General features: G+C 37.7%; 1 protein-coding gene across 1 annotated transcript in view; it reads right to left on the bottom strand.

Moving 5' to 3' along the window:
• Positions 1 to 1061: 1061 nt before the first annotated feature.
• FAM120B (family with sequence similarity 120B) overlaps positions 1062 to 20087 on the bottom strand; it is a 47038-nt gene continuing 28012 nt past the window's right edge. The window contains exons 6-9 of the mRNA XM_042025185.1: positions 11067 to 11273; positions 7150 to 7258; positions 5775 to 5888; positions 1062 to 2839 (exon numbers count right to left, since the gene is read on the bottom strand). Of these exons, the coding sequence (XP_041881119.1) occupies positions 2787 to 2839; positions 5775 to 5888; positions 7150 to 7258; positions 11067 to 11273 (483 nt within the window). The 3' untranslated portion in view covers positions 1062 to 2786. The remainder of the gene's footprint in view (positions 2840 to 5774; positions 5889 to 7149; positions 7259 to 11066; positions 11274 to 20087) is intronic.

The following is a 20087-nucleotide window of genomic DNA, read 5'->3' as shown; positions in this document are numbered from 1 at the left end:
GAGTCACTGTTTAAATGTGAACGTGTAAACCTTTGATCTTCCTCCCCAGCATTTAAATAAAGACCACCTTTGCAAAATTATACCATATGTTGGAGTATCCTTATAATTTTGCTCAGACAGCATGGCACAAAAAGATCTGTAGAGCTTTAGCACTGCTGTTCCCCTCCATCTCAGCACAGCACTTGCTAAGATAGCAGAGCAATTAAAATTGTAGTCTCCTGTTTAATGAAAGAGGCGTAAACTATATGTTTTGATACTTGCAGTGCCACAGCATCCTAAGATTAACTCATTGTTTCAGTGTTTTCTTCAGTCCACATTCAGATTCCCAGTGTGACGGTGTCAGAAATGAGCAAAGTAATTTAAGAGGAAGGATACATAAAGAGGAAAGTTGATAGATGTGCTCCTGTCAGTCACTCTCTCTCCCAATGACCACGTAACAACTCCTGCTGAGTCACTGTTGACTAAGTTACTGATGTTACAGAATGTTCTCTGGATCCCTTTCCAGAAGGGGAACACATAAAGCTAATAAATCAATCCACAATTTCAGTGAACGTTTGATGAAAGGCAGCTACCCAGTGCACAGGCTAGAGAGCACTGAGCAGTACAGCTGAACAATAATGCTTTTCTTCACAAACATATGTTGCTTCACTTCAAATCCACGTCTGCTTTTACTCTGTTCTGGAACAATTCCAAACAACCCTGTAATCCACATACTAAGGAAACCCTATTAAACTGGAACCTTTATGGTCATGTTCTCCTATATGATTTCCTTCTAGAGTCCATAAACTTTGTGGTACTTTGTGAACAATTCAAAGTTCAGTGAGACAGGAAAGTAGCACCTCTATGTTTCAACTTCATGCTTCTGCTTTCCCTCTACTATTCCTGGTGGGAAAAAAAAAAATCTTTTGGCTTGGAAATAATAATAATAAGCAGCTTCTGCTTATGGACTAACATTAGGAAGAAAAACAACCTCACAAAGATGCTATCAATGCTTCAGTAGTCAGGGTAATTATTACCAATAATTCATACCACAGCTAGCACAGCAAAACTCCCACTCTAACTGTATTTAACTTTGTTTATTGAGGACAACAGACATCTTTCCTCATATCAAAGCCTGAAGAGGGAATTACCAACAAATTTTGGCACACAATCACATTCTTTTAAAATACACTATTAGACATCATGAGATCCCTGAAACCAGAGAACTTTCCATAAAATTCAGATCACATTATTTCAAAAGGTTTGGAGGGCAGGGTTGAAAATTATAGTAAAAAAATTGATAGTGCAATTACAGTCAGTGGCAAATGATTGAAAAAGGAAGCAGGAATACCCCTATCATGACAGTACATTTCCTGAAATGCAAATCAAGACACCATGTTGTGTAAAAATGGTCTCTGTTCAAACTTTTAATAGAACTAGAAATTCTTACTGCTTATTCATTAAGTTGGATTGTTGCTATATACAGAGTATGAAAAAATATATTTATTAGGTTACAAACAGAAAAATACATGGGAGGAAATTGAGTATGGAGTTATGTATGTCTGACAATGCTATTCACTTTGACATAACATGGATACCAAACAGGAATGAAGTTCCACTGACAGTTGACTAAAAGGAGTTACCTGCACAAGGCCTAAGAAACAATAAAAGAATAATCACAAAATCACAGAATGGGTCAGATTGGAAGGGATGACCCCACAGGGGGTCATCTGGTCCAACCTCCCTGTTCAGTCATGGTCATCCTAGAGCACCTGGCACAGGATTGTATCCAGATGGTTCTTGAACATCTCCAGCGAGGGAGACTCCACAACCTCTCTGGACAATCTGTTCCAATGCTCGGTCACCTGCACAGTGAAGCAGTTCTTCCTCATATCCAGATGGAACTTCCCATGTATCAGTTTCTGCCCATTGCTTCTTGTCCTATTGCTTGGCAGCACTGAGAAGAGCCTGGCTCCTCTCTTGACACCCCCTTGATTTTATAACTAAACAAATACATATATGACTGAAACCAAATCACAGAGTGAAACATATCAATTTTTAAGAAATAATTTTGAAGGTAAGTGTTTAAATTAGATTTCTGGACAGAAAATAAATATTGAGTTCTCATATGTATTCTTCATTATAGATTCTTTCTCTCCTCAGTTGAAAAAGGTATAAAAAGTTGCTTAACTAAAAGTATCAAATGTAAAAGCAATTTCTGTCCTTTGTAAGAAAGTGTTACATTTTACAAGAAGCTCATATTGTTTCACTGGCAGATGATGCTTACATCAGTGATGTCATGCTCCAAACTTTTCAGGGTTCCAGGTATAACAATGGTATAACCCTTAAGATATAGATATAATCCACAATCAAGACACAAACCACAATACAGCATAGACATGACACATTATTCATGGTGAGGAAAGTCTTGGAATATAAACAACTATTACAAAAATATGCAAAAAGTATAGTTTAAGTCTTAAATTTACACTCAGGAATATCTCACAATGTTATAAAAAACAGTTCAGACTTTCCTTTGTCAAGTGGACAAAACAATGTAGCCATACTGGGATGCTACTGTGCCTCAGGTACCAGTAACTTAAGGTTTAGTGATTCTGGTCTCCTAACAAGCTTAGACCTAACATGATAAGTGATTAACAAGCTGAACAGCCTCAGCTTTGTGTGATTTCCTCCACAGTCATACAGTTCAGTTACTCTGCAAAGTTCATAAAAACAGGCTTTCATAAAAACTATCTCAGTGGCAACTATTCCGCCATCTCAGTTTGCCACTTGTAGACATGAATTCTTTACCGAGGAGGAAGGTGATATCTCCTCCAGTATGGATGTCCTGATCCTCTACCTGGAGAGAGTGAGAGAGGAATTAAATACATTCAATGAGCATAGAAGCAGCAAAACAAGGGCTTATTAAGATAGCCTGCAAGAAAAGTTACATTTATATATATCCTAAAAAAGTGCATGTCCCTGTCCAGTTGGTGTGTAATTATGGGTAGCATTCTGAGATGTTGGAGGATAAAGTCTGTGGTAGCTCTTCTTAAAACTCTTGGGTGACTGTAGCTTTTAAACCTAGTCCAATTAATGGGTTGGGATAGTGATTCTCATCTGTGGCTGGTAGGTCTGACTGTATGAATTCAGGAAAGGAAAATAACGCTGTTTAGAACCAGACATAAGCTATATTTACAAATATTGTCATACTGGTTTAAATGTGCCCGTGCACAATACTGCTTTAGTTAGAGAGTCCTATTAGCAAAGCAGTGCTCACTGTGTAAATTAAATCTTTTTCAGCACTGAAGTTCTACCAGGTCCCATCTGCATTACAGTTCTACCAAAATCCTATTAATCAGAAACATGCTTGAATGCAACACCAATGTGGAAGACTTGACTAAGTATCCTGCAAATGAGAGGCTGCTTGTATTATCAGCAGTTATGTGTTTTACAGTGTGCTAAGACTGAAGTGAATGTACCCTTTTGATGCAAATTCATTCTGTGAAGAAATGGATACTTAACAGTGATCTCCATACTTCTTAATGCTCTGTTTATTTTTAGGTTCTTATAGAATGAGTTAACATTGTGATGGAAAACAATGGTGGTCTTAACTTCTAATTAATGAAGTTTGTCTATCAATAGGGTATATGGGCTGTGGTGTGGTGGTGCAGCCACAAACCCAAAATCCATAAATTATCAAACAAGAAATATTAAAAGAAAATCTACCTTCCTGTGAGGCTTAGATGTCCTGCTCTGAGTAAGATGGATGTGCTCTTATCCATTTGTAACACACAGCCAAGAAATTTATGGAGAGAAGTTAAATGAATAAAATCAAACAAAAAAAATCCCCAACCCTCCCAAAACGCAAAAACCCCCACAGCTGAATTCCCTACACTCAAAATAAAGCTAGAGGATGAGCTGCTTATTACAGCAGCTGGGTGGTTACTATTGACCATATAATGAAGGATGCCTAAGTCCAGTTCTTGTTCTGCCCGAGGGGATCCAAGCCATCCTCTCAGAGAAATACCAGCGCTTCTCAGCTTGATGCTTTCTTGGTGGAGACACTCTTTCCTCCACTGCTGAAGTTGAGACATTGTCACAGAATTCTTAAACATTAACTGATAAGAGAGAGCAAAGGCTGCCTAATCATTATGTACACTCCTGACACAGAAGATATGGGTCCCATGGTTACTGTTCCATTACTTTTCACTGCATTTAATCCAATGATTTATATACAATATGCAACAGCAGGAGCCATAACAGTGTACCATGGAAAGGTACCTAGAGGATGGGATAGACAGGTATCAGTAATATTACTAGGAAGGTTTATCACATAAGATACCATGAACAGAAAATGGCTACTTTTTTGTTCTTTTTTCTCTCTCTTTGGTGAGACACACATATAGCAGAGACGACAGCTACACAGAGAAGCAACCCAAATACCTGTGCTAATATTAGCAAACTTAGGAAAAGAGTTTTGTCAAAATGAGTCATGTTGGCAGATCAGTTTAAAAGGAGCTCTAAAACATTGCAGGGCTCTTTTATAAGGACAGATGTATTTTCCCAATAAACCTGTTTTACTTATTTTTTTACACAGGCAATTTAACTGCAGTTATGGGATCATGTTTTAAGAGTGTCCTGAGGGTAAGAAATAGGGCTAGTGTAGAAGAAGCCAAGATATTTAAATAATGCTACTGAAAGACATTTATAACACAGCAGCACAGTTACTGTGGAATGTACTTTGTGGAATACACCTAACTGTAAGATCTCTGGAGCTGGTCAGAGATGATCTGGCCCCTGAATACCAGGTTTCTTCAGATGGTCAAGAATTGCTAACAATGACCAGATTTGGTTTTGCTTATGGTCAGCATAAATAGTCTACATTTTAGCTTTATATTTTAGATACAGGATCGAAGAATATTATTTGTGAATCAAATAATATTATCTTACTCTCAAGCTTTCAACAGTGGCAGCTGAAGCACATTAAAGACTTCATTACACCTATTTATTAGTTATTTTTCCTAAACACATTCATCAATCATCTTTGAAAATCTCATCTGGAAACATGAAAGAAATTCAGGCTCTGCAGTCTTAATAAATAATTGGTGTTTCTTAGACACTCCTCTTCCTTTTGCTTATTTTCTTTAATCTATGTGTATGTGCTTCAACTCACAGTAACTAGGAAGTAAAACTGATTTAAGTCAGCTCAACAGTGCTATCCACAGTGGCATTTCACTGAAATGTCTGTTCTTTTCAAGAAGTGAGACTGGTGAATGACTTAAGATTAATGCCAAGGCAAGACAGAACTTGCATTTGTATCAGTTAGGCAGTGACCTGGAAGCAGAGACCCTGCTCTAGAAAACCACTTAAGAATGTGTTTAACTTTATTCGTATGCTTGAGTGTTTTGTTGAAGTATGAACGAAGATCTGCAGCTAAAGACTTCAGACATATTTCTGTGCAGCTGTGCCAATTTGTTTTAGAACTATTACAATTTCAAACACAGTTCAGCTGAGACCAAGCATGAAAATTATAAATACCACATGAAAGTTGTTTTCCCAGAGCACTGTGAGTAGAAGATGACTGCAGATTACAACGCTACACTCCACCTCACCCTGCAGAGTTAGTTTTTGCAAATGGCAGTGCACAACTGTATAACTGATGCAAGTTTTGTTGCTGACTGCTGTAGGCACAGGGTAACTGCACACATAAAAATGAACTGCAGATAGATACAGAGCTGTTATATTGTTGATAGGGACAATTCCAAACCCACAAACATGTACCCATTTTTTACCTTGTGACTGTGGATGTCTCTGTGTGAACCCCCTCATCTGGTTATGATATGGAGAAACAAAATGACTTCGGTGTGGTTGTTGGAACCTGGGATTAAAATCTCTTTGTTCTCTTCCTGAAAAACAGTATTCACTAATCAACTCTGGCAGTATGTAAGATTAAATGAAGAAAAAGAGAGACAGTGTATTCTTTTTCAGGAAACAGTATTTCTTAGTTTTGTGCCAAAATACTCATGCACAATTATGATCTTTCCAAACTAAAGTCAGCCTAACAAGCATGGTTCTTGTCCTCATTTCCATCTATGCACATTATGATTACAAGCTGTTAACAAGTGTATTTAGAAACCAGATCAAAATTTTATGACGCAGATTTGGAGACTGCATTCATTAAAACAAACAGAAATCTCTGTCCAAATTGGAATCACAAATCATAATTAAAATGGTTAAATATAGCTCTCAAGGAAAAGCAGATGCTACCAAGGTCTGGTATTATAAATCACCCACAGATATCCTTAATTTTGAGTGTCCAGCATGAGCATGTTGTAGAGCCACGTCAGAAGTATTGCTGCCACATAATGCAAAGTACTGAACTAGCAGAAAATCATTCTGTCTGTTGTAATTTGCTCAAGGAATCCTGAAGGGGTAATTTTTATCCTCACAGCCATTATAACTGATCAGGTTTTAAGCAAGTAATAAATACAATATGAGCATAAACACTGAGATTCAGTGTAAATTATTTCAAAATCTCAAAAGCCTCAGTATTCAGGCTGGTCTGTGATTGATGTTAAAAACCTTTCAGATGTTTTTTCCCCTGAAAGTCAGGCAGATCAGGTAGGGAAAACAAATGCCTTTAGAGAACTGAGCCATAAAATTGGGGGGAAAAAGCAAGATCTTAAAACAAAAAAGCACAATTCTACAAATTGCCCAAAAGCTCTCTTCTATTTTGAAATATGTCAGCGAGTCCAATAAGAAGTATTTCATCTTCAGTACCTTACTCATACCTTCAACTATCAGTGTTAAAATAGCTCCCCTGAGGGAATGAAAGAAAAAAGCTCTGAGTCATTTAATTTCTCCTATAAAAGTAACTTTAGTCACTGAATAAATAGTGATGTTTCTGTCAATGAATGATACTTATTGCATATATCTCACTAATCACGTAGTTAGATGCAAATATTATTCTATGTAAACTCGGGTAATCAAATTCACATAAATTGCTAAAAAGGGAAATATTTCTTAGATCTCTTCATTTGCTTCTTGGAGAAAGAACTTACAATTTACTTAGCTTGATGGGCTGCCTGTGTAATTGCTGCTGCTGTTGAAGGGTAATTTACCTCATTGATACATTAACTTTATTGAGAAAATTCACAGAATGCCAACCTGTGTTAAATCCATTCCCTCTTGGTCTGCTCTGTATCGTTCTGTTCCTTGCCATGCAAATCTTGCAAATGAGAGACTTCAGATTTTGGAAGGGTGTATACAAAGACTCCTGCAAAAAACACAGTTAAAAATCAATGACTCTTCTGCTCTTCTTTCTTCAGGTGTAGCACAAATTAAACACACACACAACTACAAGACTTGTGCATGCATCAAGGTGGTTCACACTTGTACAGGAAATAAAGTTTAAACATTTAATATTAAATGTGGATACTTGGAGGGATGAGTAGGGGTGCAGAAGAAATGTCTTCCCCTTTCTCAGTGAAGTTTTTTTCCTTCTCTGCTCACATCTGTAAGTCCCTTGCTGTCCTGTTCTATCACCTTGCACCGTAGATATATTTAACTAGACTTCCATCAGCAATACCTCAGGCAGAGGTGGTTAAAGCCTCCAGATAAGGACTGATGAACTCATAGAAAACACACCAGTTAAAATCAATCTCTTAACTTAACCCAACAGTAATACATCTGCTCCAACTCCTGACTGATAAAACATAACTAAATCTAAAAAGAAACAGGGGAATTAAATTCAAGTGTATACCTTGTGGTGTGATTAAAAATTCTACTGTCAAAAGGACAAGCTGAAGCTATTTAAGGATACAATATTGAGAGATATCACACATCCTTAACTTTCTCTGATTTCTGTGAGCTTTGAAAAAGTGACAGATCTTATTTTTTCTTTTTTTCCTGATTGGTACCAGGCATGTGGGATTTAGTACACAATGAAGAGAATGAGGAAAAGAGAGATTTTAGAACAACAGCATAATTTGTGATTTTCATAAAATTGAACTGATTTTTACAGGATGACAATTCCTTTTTTAGGAGCAGGAAGGAGAGAAGAAGATGACAGGATAAGCTAAAAAATCTAATAGGTAGCAAGACTGCAGTAACTAGAGAGGTTTCTTAAATTAGAGGTAGAGTCTGACTCCCTGAACCCTGCTGAGAACTTTCCTATTAGATTTTTTAACAAATGTCTTTATAGACATTTAAATAAAATCCACAGATTTTTTAAAAATTTTGTTTCACCACACCAACTGGGTCCAGCCTGTAAAGAACCCCCTCTAATGGGAAAAACCTTTCATTTTATTCTTGGGGGAATAAATTCAGAATGTATGAAGGTCAGATCAGAATGTATGAAGCAAGATCAGAAAAGAACAAAACATCATTTATGCCGACCCCATGATGTAATTTGGTTTTAATTTTAAAAAATTGATCATGAACACACTCATTAGTGAGAAGCACAGTAAAGAGGCTAATAAAGTGATAATATCATTGCCTCACTTCTTTATGAGACTATTATAGCCAATTTTCTGTGTGGATAAGCAAACTAATATGATTACAGTTTTGAAAAACAGAGAACTAGCATAATATGAGCTTAGCATATTTTTTTTAAAAAACAAGATGGCTCTATTTTTATTCTTATCAGAAGCTGTCCATTTTTCATCTTTAGCAGCTGTTAGGCTACAAAGAGCTGAGCTACTCAAAAATTTGCCCACAAAAATATCAACTGTATTTAATGTACACATTTTCTTCTTTTGGTATAAAAACCTGTAGGAAGCAAACCCTAAAACTTCTGCTATACATGTAAATATTTAACCAGGACTGTATTTCCACTGCAGTTTTCAGAAACCTATTAACTGTATTTAAGCCTATCATATTCAAAACAACACTGATTCTGAGATTGCCTTGAGTCCCTGAAGTAGTGCAACTGTCCAGAAAATAGAGAAGGGACCCTAGGAGTTAGGAGACAAGCACTGAACAACCAAAGGAGTAACTTTTTCTTGTTATTTTTCTTTTCCAGAACACAACATCCCATGTAGAATAACTTTTTTCTGAATACAATGCTGTCACTATCACCAGATTAGATTTATGGTGCTCAAGGTTAGATTGTTAACAAACAAGTGCTGAAAGATCTTGGCTTCCAGCAGTACATTAAGCTCTGCCAGGAACTAAGCACCATTTTTGCTTATTAAAGTTGAACTTATAATAATAGGAAAAACCAATCACATATACTTGTTGCATTGCCAGTGTTCCCAGCTAAACTGGCATCTCTTGGCAATTCTCCCCAAAACAGATTCTTGCCTCAAACTGATAAGCTGGAAAGCTATTTTATTAGTCTGGGTACATATCTCTGCCATATATGTACCATAAAATTGTACCTAAAAAAGAAAAAGGTATTTAAACTACTCTAAAAGTTCACATAGCTAGAGTATTTTTCCTCATAACAGAACAGTTTATCTGGGGTTTGTTTAAAACAGAGCATCAGGCTTTTAAAAACCTAGATATTTCAGTTGACCAAGCATATTTCTAACTCTGTTCTAGGAAAGTATGATCTTTTTTCATCTTCGTTATAAAACAGAGTAAAATAGAACTCTAAGATTAACACACAAAGATTTTAAAATGTTAGCTAAAACATAACACATTAAGAAATATCTATATCAATTAATATAACTGTTGTACAGATTTAAACACGTATTGTAAAAGTTATCCACTAACCTGAATTCTACTCAAATGGAAAACAAGTATCAATTTCACACAGATCCGGATACTTTTACATTTTCCCATTTATTTTTTAAGCCCTCTATTGTTTTGCAAAAGTCCTGCATGAAATTCCTGGATGAACCATTAGCCCAATCTAAATCTACTGAAATCAAGAGACCAATTAATAGGAACCACAGGATTTGGAGAGAGGTTATGGTCCTAATCATACAATTGAATACATATGGAAAGGATTATTCTCCTCCTTCATGCTAAAAACATGTTCATTCCACCCACCCACAAGAGTTGCACTCCTCACTCCAGACCAGCATGGTATGTAACTGGACACAAAATCACAGAAGAAAACCAGTTATACAAAAACAACTGGCATTGAATGCATGAGATTAAAACAAATCAAAACTGAAACCTTTTTTCTCTGTAATTACTTTACTTTAACCTCAAGTGATACATTCAGTATCATAATTAAATGATACAGGCTTTTCTGTTCCACATTGAAAAGAGACAAATTAATTGAAGGTCTTTAGAGCTACCTTCACAGATGGGTGCAGATCTACCCAAGCACCTCTCCACATATTCTGTGCTGGTGGGGCACGAGGCAGGTCTGGTTTGAGGCTTCACCAGTGCATCAATACAGCCTTGCAGCCAGTCTAGCAGACCCTGCCTCTGAGCCTGGCCATGATGCCACTTCAATGCACTGTGCTCAGCGGGACTCTGGTACCTCCCTGTCCAGACATGTTTGAAATCATACTGGTCTTTTGGTAACATAGCAGAAAAATCTTATAAATCCCCAGATTTGCAAGATAAAGTGGGACTGAGAACTAAATAAGTACTTGGAACCACGGGAAGGTACTTGGTGAGATTCTAAAATAAATACCAGGATATATACCTTCTGATTTCCAGTTCCTCTTTGAATCTAACAAAACTTCATCTCAAAATTTAGGTTCCTTAATGCTTTTAAAAATATCACTCTTAAACATTTTAAAAATTGGGGTTACCCAGTATGTTTTTTTAAAGGTGCTCTTAATATGTTTCTTAAAATCTTATGGGAAAAGGTCTCATCAGTATCTCAGTACTAGAAAACTATTATGGGCATTTTCATTTTTGAAATTGACAACTATTTTCCTTATATTAGCTTCTGAGTGTGGGAACAAAAATAAAGGTAAAATTACAGCTTCCTTCATAGGATCAACATTTCTACTTTTTTTTTTTTATTATTTTTTGTGGAGAGATTGAAAAAGAAATAAGAAAGAGAAGAAAAATACAAAGAAAGGGGAACAGTGTAAACATGAATATTAAAATAACAAACAAAACGGACAGGTACATTTTTACAAAGAATACAGAACTAGAAGGAAGTGATTACTCACATTGCCTTCCAAAAGCTCTTCCAGAGAGCAACCTTGGTGTGACTGCTGGTATTTTTCTTGAAAGAGCTTTCCATCAAACACTGCCCAAGGCATCAGATCATCCATTTTGAATGGAAAGCCGCAGGCACTGTTGGCCATGAGCAAAGTTGTAAGGCCACGGATCAGGACAGCGCCCAGATGTACAGCCCTGGAGTCCACTTGTGCAAGCTGTAAACACACACACACACAAAGGCAGGTCTTCACAGACCAGGAGTATGAGGAATCTTGCCATCACATATAAACATGCAAACAGCAGAGAAAATTATACACTATCCCAATGTTGTGACAATGATGGCCCCCTACTCCACAGCAGAATTTGTCTGAGGATTCTGTATCTAGTTTTATTCAATAAAGTGAAAGAAGTGAAGTTTAACAAATACAGCATCTCACTCAAGTTTTTAAGACAAATACATTCAAAATGTAAATGGAAAGACAAAATAAATGGCTATTCTCCATAGCATTTTTCAAGCATTAGCAGTTTGGCAGGAAAAAAATTCTGTTAGTGGAATGCAAAACATGAAGTGGGAGTACAAATTGATGTGTACAGTGATCCACTGACCCTCCAAAGTTTGCTTACCCCAGAAATGTTACAGAGTTTAGAGATCATTTAAATAGCAGGATTTGACAGAACAAAGTTTATTGTATACAAGCTTTTATTTTAAACACTCTATAATTTCCTTTGACTGTAATCTGAAAGTCAAATTATTTCACTTCAACCTGGATGCCTCCAGAAGAAATACTGGAATCGTGTGACAACATTTAGAAAATGCAAAATGAGAAACTCAACAAGACAATTAAAACTCACAGCCAAAATAAACTACATGGGTGAATTTAACATCCTGTTGTGGCAGAGCAGAGCAAAATACAAAAACCTTGAATCCAGCACAGGGAAAACTGTGATTTTAAGTATTGTTTAAACTGTACAAAGCTCCTCAGTGGGCAATGCCTTTTCCAGTCTGTACCGAAGCAGTCTGTTAGATCAGGAGAGATTCGTAACAGTGTGGCCATCAATACTGTAATCTGTGGTAGCTGTTGTACCCTTACAGGATAAATTATACCAGAAATGGAATAGTATCCAAACCAGTCCAGAACAGAAAGGGCAAAAAGTGACTCAAATTGTCTTAGCTCTAGCACCTGGAGAGCTGCAAACTGTTTGTCTGAAATGCAATGGAAAGGGTTGACCATTATTACTACATCTTACATCTTGAAAGATCTCCAAAAGACTTAAAGGTACGGACATACACAATCAGTGCCCTATTTTTTAAAAAATGACAAGTAGTAGCAAAATCCATGAAATGTAGCACTATGAATCAGAATTTTTCCTTCCTAAGGTCCACATAACAAAATCAGGAAACCTTTGCTAGCAATAAAGAGCTACAAAGCTTCTTCCAAAAATGAAAATCACAAATTATTTGGAGAATAGAGCCAAATCCTGGTGAAGGAGTTAGGTTTTTTGCACTATAACGCAATGAGCTGAATTCTGTTGCACAATTTGACTAGGTGAAGCTGGCTTCTATGATGGGGTTGCCCCTAACCACAGACAAGGGGCAGCAGGGCTCTGTTAAGCTGACTTGAAGATACAAGGTGCATCTCCATGGGCTGTTTTCTTTACAGTGCAAAAGCAAAAGAGGACCTAGCTATGAAGATGCAGGCAGGGAGGTGCCAGGCAGGGAGGTTCAGAGCCCTCTGGGAAGAACTTTTGCTGTCTCTAGCGATTCCTGGAAAGGCATCAAGCTGGCCACCAGGGCACTGACCCAACATGACAGTCAGTAGTTGAAATTCAGCCAGTGCAGACAACTGGAGACAACCACTGACATCCAGACAAATACAGAAAACACAATGTAATTTCACAGAATTGTAGAATGGTTTGGGTTGAAAGGGACCTTAAAGTTCATCCAGTTTCAAGCCTCCTGCCATGGGCAGGGACACCTCCCACTAGAATTTGAGCAGTCATTTAGAAAATGAAAGGTCCATATTTTTCTGATCATGACACTTCATACTTGAGTAAGGAGACTCTCTTCTACCCTCCCTTTAAAAGAAATGTATTCTCAGTAGGGGATCAGGCCACTGAGTTTCAGGAAGTTATTGCCTCCAAATGTCAGCTACCATTTTGCCAGCTGAGACTAGTAACTACATGCACTCTCATAACTCTCTTGCTCTGGCAAGTAAAGCAGGAGTTTGCAAACTGTTTAACAATGCTGAAGGGTACTTGAAAGAGGAATGCAGTTCAAGAGAACCAGTAGTATTTGTACTAAAGTAAACTGCAAGACTGCACATAGTCACCATGTTACAGCTGAGAGATTCTTACATTGCATTTACTAGATTGTTTCTGCTCACCAGATCAAATCTTAAGACCTGCTAAGGAAGTGTGTCCACATCATTTACAACCTTAGCTGTGCTCTTTTGAATTACACTTGAGACATATTGATCAAAAAGATAAAATAATGTTGCTGGTGACAGGTTTCACAGGTAAAAAACTTCATTGTCTAGGGATATCAGTACAGAACTTTCCTAAAGCACTGTAGTATTGGGGGGATGGAGGGTGTGTGTGTGTTTGTGTGTGAGGGATATCAGGTAAGGCTTGGTGTTTTAATGGAAATTAGCATGAGCAAGACCAAGGCAAGAGCTATCAACAGTGATTTCTTTATTTTAATAGGACAGGAAATACATTAACTAAAGGGTAGTTTCTATTTTCCATGTCTGGCAATGAAAACCAAAGAAAATGAAAGCACAGTGAGTCTAACAATGACACTGTGCACATGGCAAACCACAGAGCTGCCTTGCCATGGGAATGCTCACAACTGCTTGGTGTCTGCAATGTTAAGACGTCATGATGAGAAGTGGAAAATTCCAAAAGAAAAGAAGTCTTGTCTTGCAGGGCATCACACCCTAGAGATTACTTCCTTTCGGAAATTGTCTGTTCTTTTTACTATTTCTATAAACTCAGGACCCCAGTGAACTGTGTGAGATACACCCCTGTGATCTCGCTGCTGCTACTCCTACCACCAGCTGATGACATTTGTGTGAGAGACACAGGGAATGTGTGAGAACTGCTCCTCCTGCACCAGCTGCCTGTGCTGCGCCCCTGCTGCTGCGCCTACCAATGGCAGCTCCCCACCCTCCCAGCACCTGGGGAAAAAGATTACTTTTCCTATTTGCCAGCATCAGCTGAAGACTGAGAACTCAAAAGTTCACAGTCCTCTAGCATCATTGCAGCAGAGGTTACTGATAGCAGAGGCTTGATCTGAACTGGGTAAGCCACTTGAAAAGAGCAAGAGAAGTGCTACAGCATCCACAACACTACGTATTAAGTTTTTTTCTAACAATTTGAGAAATCTTTTTGCTAGAAGAGCTGTCATCATAGACCTGTATCACTGAGTTCAGGCCCATCTCTGTGGCCATGTGCACGTGCATTGGCAACAGCAAGAGGCTTTGCAGGGTGGAAGGTGTTTGCTCACAGGATCACTTTGCAAATCTAGACCAAGAGAATGCGTATCCTGCTGAACAGTTTTAACTTACAGGAAGAGAAAATACATGGATCTTGTATAATGCAAATTTCCAGTTCAAATTTCATCTAATGAAATAACACTTAGAAAATAATCAGGACGTAAAAATACCTTTATATTTTAAGGAAATGCTATTAGTCCTCTGACTTGTCTTTGTGGATTCACAAGGGATTTTTGATAGAGGTGTAAACCTTACACTATGCATTTTGAAAGCTGCACAAACTATTTCCAGGACCATACTAAAAAAACCCTTTGTCCCTCAACTGATTGGAGTTTAAAGGGATCAAATTCTGTCAAAATGATAAATAAGTTCTATGACAGTTGAAATGTGAGGGCGAGTATCTGAACATGCCAGATGTCAGCAGACACAAAGGAAGGCCAGAACCATACACCAGCAAAGTCATCACACTACCTGAATTTCTAGAAACCAAGAAGAAAAGATATGATGACAATTTTACAGTTCTTTACTTGTGCTACTTTACATGTCCTCTGTATCTCAATGTAGTAAATACGACATTTCATTTAAAAACTGGTTCCTTTAGTAGGATTTTCAACAACCTTCTGGGAATACTCTTTTTCAATGTAAAAAGTCTGTATTAATAATTGTTACTTAGGTTAAAGTTTACTTTTTTCCTATTCTGTTGCCTTCTTCCTGTGGTGAAGTTGAATACAGAAGATATGACGGTGACTAACATTTTGAGATATACATTTAAAAGAAGTAACTTTAAAATTACATAAGGCATTTCTCCCACTCCTCCCTTCCCCACCTTCCCCACCCACCTACAGAAGAACACACCTGTTTTTGTGATAAAACGGAAAACATAAAACACAAGGACAGGTTAGTATTTGATGATTTCTAGTTAAAATTAATCAATTCAATAACAATAGTTACAAATCAATGCAATTTGTCCCATGCAATAAACTGCTGGAATTCAAGTGGTAGTGATCAAAATCTGTGTACTTGTCTAGTTTAACCAGTTCCTTTTAGATCCATTTGAACTCAGCCGGTATATCATCAGTATGCTGCTTCTTACACTAACTCCCCCAGCAGCCACCTGTATCTTAAATGATCAAATATTTAACCATGGGCAATTTATGCTTGAGCAATAAAGGCAGCAGGTAGATCCTATCTCAGGAACTTGTCATTAAAACAGTAAGGCTTAGCTTTGCCTGAGAGCACTAAGGCACACTGTGTCCTAAATATAGAGAGATGAACGCTCAGCTGATGACAATGTAAGTTAAAGCCTCTGCAGTGGAAAGCATCACTAAACAATCCCAACCCAAAGACAGAGACCAGATCGTCCTGCCTTCAGCCATTAGTATAAATTCCCAGTGGGAGCTGGCAAAGGATGCTAAAGCCCCTGCACACCAGAGCTCTAGTCTCTGTTCTCGAGAGAAAGATAACCTAAACTGGTGCAATGTTGGTAAATTTAAGGAATGTCACCCTACAGAGGTGGGCTGGTGAAACAGTGCATTTACTAGGCATCAGTCAGCTTTAAGCACTAAGCTGCTGGGACCTGTCAAATTGAGGGGGGAGAGGAGCACCAGTATTTTGAAAACAGACTAAGGTTTATTCTGATAAAAGATTACGGCTTAAATTAAGCTCTTCCTGCTTAAACAAGGTGTGTGCAAAGGAAAATGGGGATTGAAAAGAGATCCTATGAGAGAATTGGCTGCAACAGAAACTAGAAAAACCAGTTTTTAAACACTTCTAAGACTTTGAAGTAAATATTTAGCTGTAAACAACCCAATTGCTTAGTATTTATATGTTCAGGAAAGTTTATTTACTGGGTTTTATCAGGACTTTGATGTAAAATGATACCTCTTTGTGGAACAACACTCTTATTTACATTAAGACAAAACCACCACTGAAGTAAACTTAAAAAAAAAATTAAAAATTGCTTTTACCATTAAGCACTCTACAAATAATAACACAAAAGTACTACTGCTAACCACTTTGCAACCAGAAAAAAAAAATCTTCAGTTCCAAAAAGATTACATCTCATTTCTTGTTTAATTTTCAGAAACAGTTGCCTTTATCAGAACTCTTAATCATACCCACAACAAACCCCAGCATAAGTGACACTTCTGTGATAATGAATTTCACAGGTAAAAAGTTTAGTCCTCTCAGCTTATTTATTCAGCTCTGCAATGGACAGCACATTAACACCTGCAGAAAGACTGAAATAACATTACTTCTCTTATTTTGCCACAATTGTTCAACTCTGATCTAAAGTGCTTATGACAGTCCACAATACCTGTGACATCTACAGAATGTTCATATCAATTTTGAATTATAGTCATCAGGCTAACCATCTGACTGTAGCCCAGCCAGCAGCCATGTCCCTTCTATAACAGTGAATGGATTCATCTGGATTTTAATTTTTAGTGTCTTATATATTTGCTCATGTTTTTGGTGACATACTTATCCTTGAACTTCCTCACCTTTCCATCACATAGATAATATTTAATTTAGTTGGTAGGAAAATATGTTTTATTAGTTTGGGACTCTGAAAATTGTTGTAGTCTGATTTTTTTTCCTTTTTTAAAAATCACACAATGGTTAAATGTTGTGGAATTATGAGAAGGCAAACTATTAGTAACTCCACCTGCCCTGCAACTGATAAAGTTTGTCCCCCTGATGGGTGACAAACTGCCAGCAGACTCCTCGTACATCTGCACCACGAACTGATGAGCTCCTGAATGTGCTGCGTCACTGGCATCTGAAGCGGTTCAGTAATTTTTAGAATTTTCTTCCCTGTGCCTCTTGGGATGTCTCCCTCTCACATGGATGCCCTAATAAAGTGATGCCATGCTAAAGTTCCCTCCTGTTGGGCAACTTAGAGTGCCTTCTCCATCTTCCCTGCTGCCTATTTAAAACAACCAGCAGTAAGTATTGCGCTCCCAGACTCCTACATCTCTGTCAAATGCAGCTGAAATTGGCCAACACATTCAAACGTTATTAGAGAACACAGAGAAGAAATTTAAAAAGCATGCAAAAGGTCACCTCTCTCCCAGTAACTTTTCATTGTAAGCCTTCAAACATCAAACTTTTTCCACTTCTTTACTTCCTGACACTCACTATCTATTTCTGTACTCTACTCTACACTGTCTAGCTCCATTACCAAAATCTTCAAAATGAGGGTCTTCATTTGCTGCTACCTGATCCTGAGCATACTCCTGATCTAAAGTCCTTATCCACACCTTAATCCAGTACGATCCCTTCATTTAATCATAGGACTGGTCCACGGAAAAAAGTTTTAGGAGTAAAAATTCTGCCACCAACAGAACTACTCAGCAGAGTGTGCTATGCTGCCTTTGCTAATGCAGGATGTCCTTCCACAGTCAGACTCTATTGGCAAATGACAGCTGGTTAGGCCTGCAACTGCTCAGTTCACTGCTACAATTGTCCCAAGCTTCATTCGCCAAGCTTGAAAATTAGTCTTCTTTTTCTCCCTCCCTAGATTCAGAGTAGAAGTTCAAGATTTATTCAATTGTCCTAATGTAGGACCACTGTCTTGGGGTGACTTGATGTTGTATTCCCTATCGCTGCACTATGCCCAGAAATTTGTATATATACCTTTCTATGCTTTTAAACTGAGCCTGAGCAGAGAGAGAAGAAAAAACCCCTCAAGGATGCAGACAGAGATAACACACTCTCATTCCCTGCATTTTTTATTTTTTTTTTTTTTTTTTTTTTTTCTTCTGTGTTTCTTTTTTTTCCCAAACCTGGTGGGGGAGGGGTGGTTTATAACCTGCCTTCTCTCAGAGGATATATTTCTAAATTTGGCCAAACCGGCACAACCATCCCCACTCTTAAGCTGTTTGAGTTTATATTTCTCAAGGGCCTGATTTATTTCCCACTGAAACCAACAGAAAGGTCACTGAATTTCAGCAGAATTAGATTAGACAAAATTTAGCATGTCTGAAGCACTGCAGCTTCCAGAAACACTATCATGACTGTTATTCATGCCATAAACTCTTCAAATAAAACTGTCATTGAACCAAGATACTTAGTGTAGAGAATTCCAGTAGAGCAAATATTGTTTGCCAGTGCAATATAGGTTTTGTTGGTTTTTGTTTCTCCCTGGGTTTCTTTGTATTGCAAAGCAGCTGCACAATAACATTGTTGATACTGCGGTTCACCCTTTGAAGTGATACAGTCCATGGTAAACAGTTCTGGCTAAGGAATTTTCTAGGTGTTAAGTCCACAGGTTGAAGAAGGAAAGAAGAACTTGTCTGCTTCTATTTCATGACAATCCCAAGGTCCAAGACAAATTAAATGAGTCAGGCAGCAGCATTTCAGATGACCTGCGAAGGGAACTGACAAACTGTAACCTGTGATCAGGTATGTTCAAGGCATCAGGAATTCATTTGTAACTAAGCTGCAATAGAGTAACCACTTCCAGAACACCTATTCCTTTTGAAATGGAAATGCCATACACAGCCTGAACGCTGCATTTTGGCACAAGAATGCCAATGCTGTGCTATGGTTTAGATGAATACATACAGAGAAATTAGAGAACCTTTGTTTGGTGCACACAGCTGTTGCATAAAGATGGTCTTCTGAGCTATTCAAGAACTGACTACAAATAAAGGTTTTAAGGAAAAAAAAAGATTACTTACATGTAGTATTCTACATTTTCTTGTATTGGCACTATGTCAGAGGAAATTAAACAGGGAAAGAGTTTATGTGAGAGTAACTTGGCCATTTTTAAAGACATATTGAACAGAGAGAAGAATGCTGTTTTAAAGAAAATGCATGCTCTGTAATAAGCCAAACTTTGGGATCGCAGCCCTTCAGCCAGCACTGGACTCTGCAGGCACTTTGCTGATAACATTTCACCCTCAGGAACGGCTCCACAGCCATTTTAGAACAAAGGGTACCTTTTTATTTTTTTTTTATGCAGAAGGTGCTGTGCCAAAATAAACTTCCTGCAGAATGCCACTACACTTTCAGCCTCCTGTAATTGAAAAATACTACTTACCATTGCTCCTAGTCTGAACTATTCCTCTGTTGTATTGAAGCCTCAGGGTACAAATACAACATACAACTGTATGATTTTGCTAGAAAGTTAAAAGCACTGAGAGGTTGAGGGATGGATTTTTAAAAGTGTACTGGCATAGCTCTGCTTTTATTACATTCAGAAGTAAAGCTCTCATTGGAGAACTTACAGAACATAAGTCCTAACATAGAAACATTTTCTGCCAAGTCGTGTTTGTGTATTCTACACACAGAGAGTATATAGAAAACTACTGCTAAATAGGAAAAGATGCTTAGGTATGCATTATCTGTCCTTGCTAAAACCAATACCTATAGAGCTTTGTATTTGGCAAGGAACTGAACTTCTTTTGAATCTATCACGGTAATACACAGCAGCCTAGGATGAATGTAATACACCTTTTTAGTTAATGTGCATAGTGCTGGTGTGACACTAGACATGCTGGTGAGATTACTAAGCAAGAAATGAAATCT

The sequence above is a fragment of the Corvus kubaryi genome, unplaced genomic scaffold, assembly GCF_017639235.1.
Source record: "Corvus kubaryi isolate FWS band 111438036 unplaced genomic scaffold, C.kubaryi_AGA036_p1.0 37266, whole genome shotgun sequence".
NCBI lineage: Eukaryota > Metazoa > Chordata > Aves > Passeriformes > Corvidae > Corvus > Corvus kubaryi.
This window is presented reverse-complemented; position numbering and strand designations above follow the sequence as displayed.